At 34.6% G+C, this 5,936-nt stretch overlaps 1 protein-coding gene across 1 annotated transcript; it reads right to left on the bottom strand.

Moving 5' to 3' along the window:
* Nucleotides 1-3,464: 3,464 nt before the first annotated feature.
* Nucleotides 3,465-5,525, bottom strand: LOC143869962 (zinc finger BED domain-containing protein RICESLEEPER 2-like). Its single transcript, XM_077376501.1, has 2 exons — nt 3,608-5,525; nt 3,465-3,511 (listed from the first exon to the last, which is right to left on the bottom strand). The coding sequence occupies exons 1-2, from the start codon at nt 5,523-5,525 to the stop codon at nt 3,465-3,467; spliced, it is 1,965 nt and encodes a 654-aa protein (XP_077232616.1).
* Nucleotides 5,526-5,936: the final 411 nt, after the last annotated feature.

Raw genomic sequence — 5,936 nt, 5'->3', positions numbered from 1 at the left:
TTCGAACTGTGGAGGCAAAAAATGGACTAATTTGTGAAGGTTTAAAGACATCCATTTTACCTCCACAAATCGTAGGGTTGGGATGATCCTATGGATCTGATTTTTTGTAGACACCCCATCTATGTGAGGGCCTTTAAAATGGATGGCTTGGATCACCCAAACAATGTGGGCTCCCACTGTATTTTAAGCTAGTGTGTAGGTAACTTACCTACACAAGTGTGTAGGAAATGTTCTCTCATATATATATATATATATATATATATATATATATATAGAGAGAGAGAGAGAGAGAGAGAGAGAGAGAGAGAGAGAGAGAGAGAGAGGTTCCTACACATATGTGTAGAGAGTTCTCTACACACTAGCTTAAAATACAGTGGGAGCCCACATTGTTTGGGTGATTCAAGCCATCCATTTTAAAGGCCCTCACATAGATAGGGTGTCTACAAAAAATCAGATCCATAGGATCATCCCAACCCTACGATTTGTGGAGGTAAAATGGATGTCTTTAAACCTTCACAAATTAGTCAAATTTTTGCCTCCACAGTTCAAATGGTTAGAATGATCCTATGGATCTGATTTTTTGTCGACACCCTATCTATGTGAGGGCCTTAAAAATGAATGGTTTGGATCACCCAAATAATGTGGCCCCCACTGTATTTTAAGCTAGTGTGTAGATAACTTATCTACACATGTGTATAAGAACCGTTTTTTCATATATATATATATATATATATATATATATATATATATATATATATATATATATCTTCAGTAAGCTCACCCAAGTTTATTGAAATTTTGAATATTTAGTGCCTTCACTTTAGGGCCTTCCTCCGATGAAGGATCAAGTTTGAGCGAGCTTTTCCTTCTCTAATCCGTATAATCTGGGAAATAGCCCTTCATATCCCTGCCATTTTCATAATAACTGTTGTTGTATGATGTAATTTTGACTGCAAATTTCATATTATAGTATTATGTTAGAGAGGGAATAAATTAAAGCCAATTTGTTAAATCCTATCTCTCAATCAATCACACTGCACTAACTTCCTTTAGACCCTCTATTCATCTAATTCTGTTTGGTTCTTTTTAATTCTAATTCTTTGCAGTTTTTTTTTAAAATTCTCTTATTTTTTTATTTTTATTTCTAATTCTGCAACTTAAAATACATTTCGTTTTTTATCAGTCTTTTTCATATTTTTTCCGCCCCGTGCATCCCACGGGGTTTCTTACACCTACCATAAATGACCAAATAACTTATCTCATGAAACAGCCAAAGTACCAAGAAAACTCTATTTCGTAAAAATGGGCAAAACACCTATCTCATAGCTAAATGACCAAAATACCCTTAGTCATGCAAAATTATTAAATCACCCTTATCTCTTAGAAATAGTTCAAAATACCTTTAACTCATGGAATAAGGCCAACCCCCTTATCTCGTAAAAATGGCCAAAGCAACCAATCTCATTAAAATGACCAAGACACCCTCATCTTTGACTCACACATACCTCACAGGTATTAACAATATTTTGCTCATTTCTATATGAGAAAGGGTATTTTAATCATTTTCTATAAAAATGAGGGTATTCTATTTATTTTCCATGAGGTAGGGTTTTTTGGGTTGTTTTTCCTTAAGATAATGGCATTTTTTGGTCATTTTTGGTTATTTTCTACGAGCTAGGAGTATTTTGGCCATTTTCTAAAAGATAAGGGTATTTTGGTCATTTTATGATATAGGGTTGTTTTAGGATTTTTTTTTTCCTTTTTTACTCTTTTTTATGTGGATACACATGCTTTACATGGATATAGTAAATTTGGGGAAGTGATATACCTGCCCCTTTTGATTACTTGGGACACCCAGGGCCAATGTACGTGGCAATCAGCCCCAATGAATTCTTCTGACATGAAGTACATCAGCCCCTCTACAGTCATTGATACACTGTTGCTGGGTGTCCCAAGTAATCAAAAGGGGCGGATATATCACTTCCCTAAATTTGTGTGATAATCAAACTTTACACGGATACAACTAATTTATGTGAAAAATGAGAAAAAAATTAAAAAAAAGAAAGAAAACAGCTAAAAAAAAAGAGTCCTAAAACACTCATATATCATAGAAAATGATCAAAACAACTCTATCTCATGATTAAAAAAACTCCATCTCACGAAAAATGACTAAAATTCCCTTCCCATAAAAATGATAAAAACAAACAAAGTATCCGCCCCTCAAGAAAATGACCAAATTCCCCAAACTCATTGAAAATGCTAAGATACAAGAGAATTTGGCTATTTTATGTGACAAGTTCATTTCGTCTATTCCCCATTAGATATATAAGAGTATTTTGGTCATTTTCAATCAGATATGGGTATTTTGGCCATTTTCAATGAGATAAGTGTAGTTTGGTCTATCTCCGCGAGACTAGGGGTGTCAACGGATCCACTTCGGGTCGGATCCACCTATGTCACAGTCACGATCCATTCAAATTCCTTATCGGTCGGGTCGGACTCGGATTGTTCTTCGGATCCTAATTTCCAAGTCATGATCACGATCCATTTTAATTCGGACCGTCCATCGGAGTGTCCTATTATGTCCCACTAAGCTAAGTAAACAACTATTTTTTTTTAAACGAGTAAGAATGGCAGTCCACTATTAGTGTGTCTCTATGCATTTTCTTCTACTAAATTAAAAATTTATCTATGTTTAATCTATGTGTAAAATAATGCTTGTAAACAATAAAACTAATCAAAATTACATACACAAATATAATGTATAACTATTATCAAGAAATATGATTCATAACAATAACATTCAGTAATAAAAACTGATGAACTAATAATATATTCATAACGGCATATATGTTCAATAGACCAGCATAATGAAAGTAAAAACTGAGAAAATGAATCAAGAAAAAAAAAGACTCACCATGATAATCCTCACCAGCATGACGCGGAACCATCTAAAAATAGTATTGCTCTTCTAAACCATTTCTAAATTCCTGCAAATTCTAAGAATTGTGTATACTTTCAACTGAAATAGTGAAACTTATAATAAGAAAAATGATGCTTGACCAAGACAACAAATCAAATGAGTCATTTGTAAATAGTTCACTAATAATAACATCAACCCACCATAAATACATAGGTCTGCAAAAGTTGACAAGATTCGTGTAACCACAAAGTAATAAATAAAAATATCAAACTCAAAAACACAATGTTGCCATGTTGGTTTTGCAATTGGCACAACTAAACCAAAAATATCTCCAATCCATTGTTTTTGCGATTGGCACAACTAAACAAAAAAATCTCCGATCCATTGTCGATATACCCTACACCAACATACAAAGGAACAAAATAATTAATTTAAATATATGTGAATCATAAATTCAACAATGCAAAACAAAAAATTAAGCAACATCTAATAAGTAACCAACTATTCACCTGTCTCAGAGAAAATACTATAAAGACCACCTCTAGTCTTCATCGCCAATTGTGATAGAATTCGTAGAACTAGCCAAACCTTTCACAAGTATACGGAGCAAATGTTAAAAATTAAAAACCACATTTATAAACTACAATTAGAATAATAAAAAACTTAAATTGAATATATATGTACCATCAGTTGAAGCCCGCAACCAATCTTGCCCACAAATGAGAGCCTCTACCGTCTCTGGAAGTAATGAACTACGATACTGATCTAATACTCTACCTCCAGTACTGAATGCAGACTCAGAAGCTACAGTTGATATGGGAATCCCCAAGATGTCACGAGCCATTATAGAGAGTGTGGGATAGTTGAGTGCATTGCTCTTCCACCAACTCAATACATCAAATTCATCCGTGGGAGGAACTATGATAATGGCTTCATCCAAATAATGATCTAAATCCCCCTTCCTTTCCACCATTGAAGAACTTTCTATAGCAAATTGGTGAAAAAGATTCATTTTATCTTGTCGACTTGGATTAGTGTTGAGCCCTACCCTTTCCTCATTTGCAAAATTAAAACCTGAGAGAGATGATCTCTCGGTAGACGAAGCTTGTTTTCTTTCATACTCTCGGTAAAGGTCTCTAATGGCATTTTTGGCTTTTTGGATTTCCATCTCACTTCTTTCAAAATAGTAAATTTTAGGATAATAATACTCCAATAGCTTCAACTTGTACCTAGGATCTAAAACTACTGCAATCGATAAGATCAAGCTGCATTCTCCCCAATACTTATCAAACTTGTCTTTCATTCTCTCAACAATGGATCTCATAAACAATTTATCGCACACATATGCCTCATGCAATGCACACCGAATTGATACTAATTCAGGAAAAAATATATTTGCAGTAGGAGACTTGGTAGCAGAAAAAATATTGGTAGCATCATAAAAGACTTTCAAAAAATTGCAAATAATTTTAGCATTTTCCCATTCATCTTTTGTAGGTGCTACTTGATAATTCAGATCACGCTGTGTCATTTGAAGAAATGCATCCTTATATTCTAGTGCAACTTGTAACATAAGGAATGTCGAGTTCCACCTAGTTGGAACATCAAGGCAAACCTTCTTTTCACTACTTATCTTTGACACTCTAGCCAATTCCTGAAAAATTTGTTGACGTGATTGTGAAGCCTTCACATACTTCACACTCTCACGAACCTTGTGGATCACATTATTAATCACTTCCAAGCCACTCTGTACAACCAAGTTTAAGATGTGTGCACAACAACGAACGTGAAAAAACTTACCCTCAAGTGGAAGTGTGTCATGCAATTTTTCTTTCAACTTGGCACACATGCTATCATTTGTTGTCAAATTATCTACAGTCATGGTAGATATCTTTCCATCAATTTTCCACTCTAATAACTGTCGATAAATTGTGTCACATAAATTTATTGCAGTGTGAGGAGATGGTTCCACGGCAAAATTAATTATCCTCTTGTTCAACACCCAGTCATGATCAACAAAATGTGCTGTGAGACATATATATCCAAGTGTTTGGTTGGATGTCCACATATCTGTTGTAAGGCTGATACGACCAGGAATAGTTTCAAATACTGTAGAGAGCTTTTCTTTCTCTTTCTTATAAATCGCTAAGCAATCAGACTTAATAGTGTTCCTAGACACCATCTTGAATAACGGCTGAAGATTCTTAGCAAATTTAATAAACCCGGGGTGTTCTACCATTTTAAAGGGGTACTCGTGCAACATTATCATATGAGCAAGATTTTGTCGGCTTTGATTTTGATCAAACTTAAAATTACTAATACAAGTACTCCCATATGTTTTTGCTTGACCCCAAGACAAATTTTTTTGTCTTACGTCCTGATTTTTGTTTTTAGGACAATGCGCAAGATGTCGTTTTAAGTGAGTAGTTCCACTAGTACTTGAACCCGTGAGATTCCTCTTACAATGTTTGCATTTAGCCCACAAAACCCCATTTGAATCTTCTTCTTTTTCAAAATCATTCCAAATGATTGACCTTAATTTACGTCGTCTAAGGCTAGGTGGTGAGTGATTTCCATCATCATCCACAATATCCTCAGACATTGTTGAAATAATTTCCTGTATAACATGTAAAAATAACCATAGATATTGTTTAGGTAGTTTAACATCATTCATTACAATCAAGAAAGATACAAGGCGAGATTAATACAGGAGAATGTAAATGAGTTTCTGAATTGTACATAAAAAGCATTCATAAACAAAAGGCCATGTTTGGAAACCATGAAAACTTATAGAGCGAGGATTTTTTCACCCACGTCAAAAAGTGTTAAGTTTGCCCACAATTCCGCTAAAAGGGGAGCGCAATTAGATGGGCCATAGGATGATCCAAAACCATGAAAACTTATTGCCTTCACTTTATTAAAAGTACAGTATTGCCTGCACCATAGGATGATCCAAACTGTCCATTAGATGGGCCACGACTGAAATAGGTTGTGTCCCAAAAATCATTTCCAT

This window comes from Tasmannia lanceolata, unplaced genomic scaffold (assembly GCF_043159265.1).
Source record: "Tasmannia lanceolata isolate RefF3 unplaced genomic scaffold, GAP_Taslan_0.1 ptg000003l, whole genome shotgun sequence".
Taxonomy (NCBI): Eukaryota; Viridiplantae; Streptophyta; class Magnoliopsida; order Canellales; family Winteraceae; genus Tasmannia; species Tasmannia lanceolata.
The sequence above is the reverse complement of the archived record's forward strand: the minus strand, read 5'-3'. Positions and strand labels throughout refer to the sequence as shown.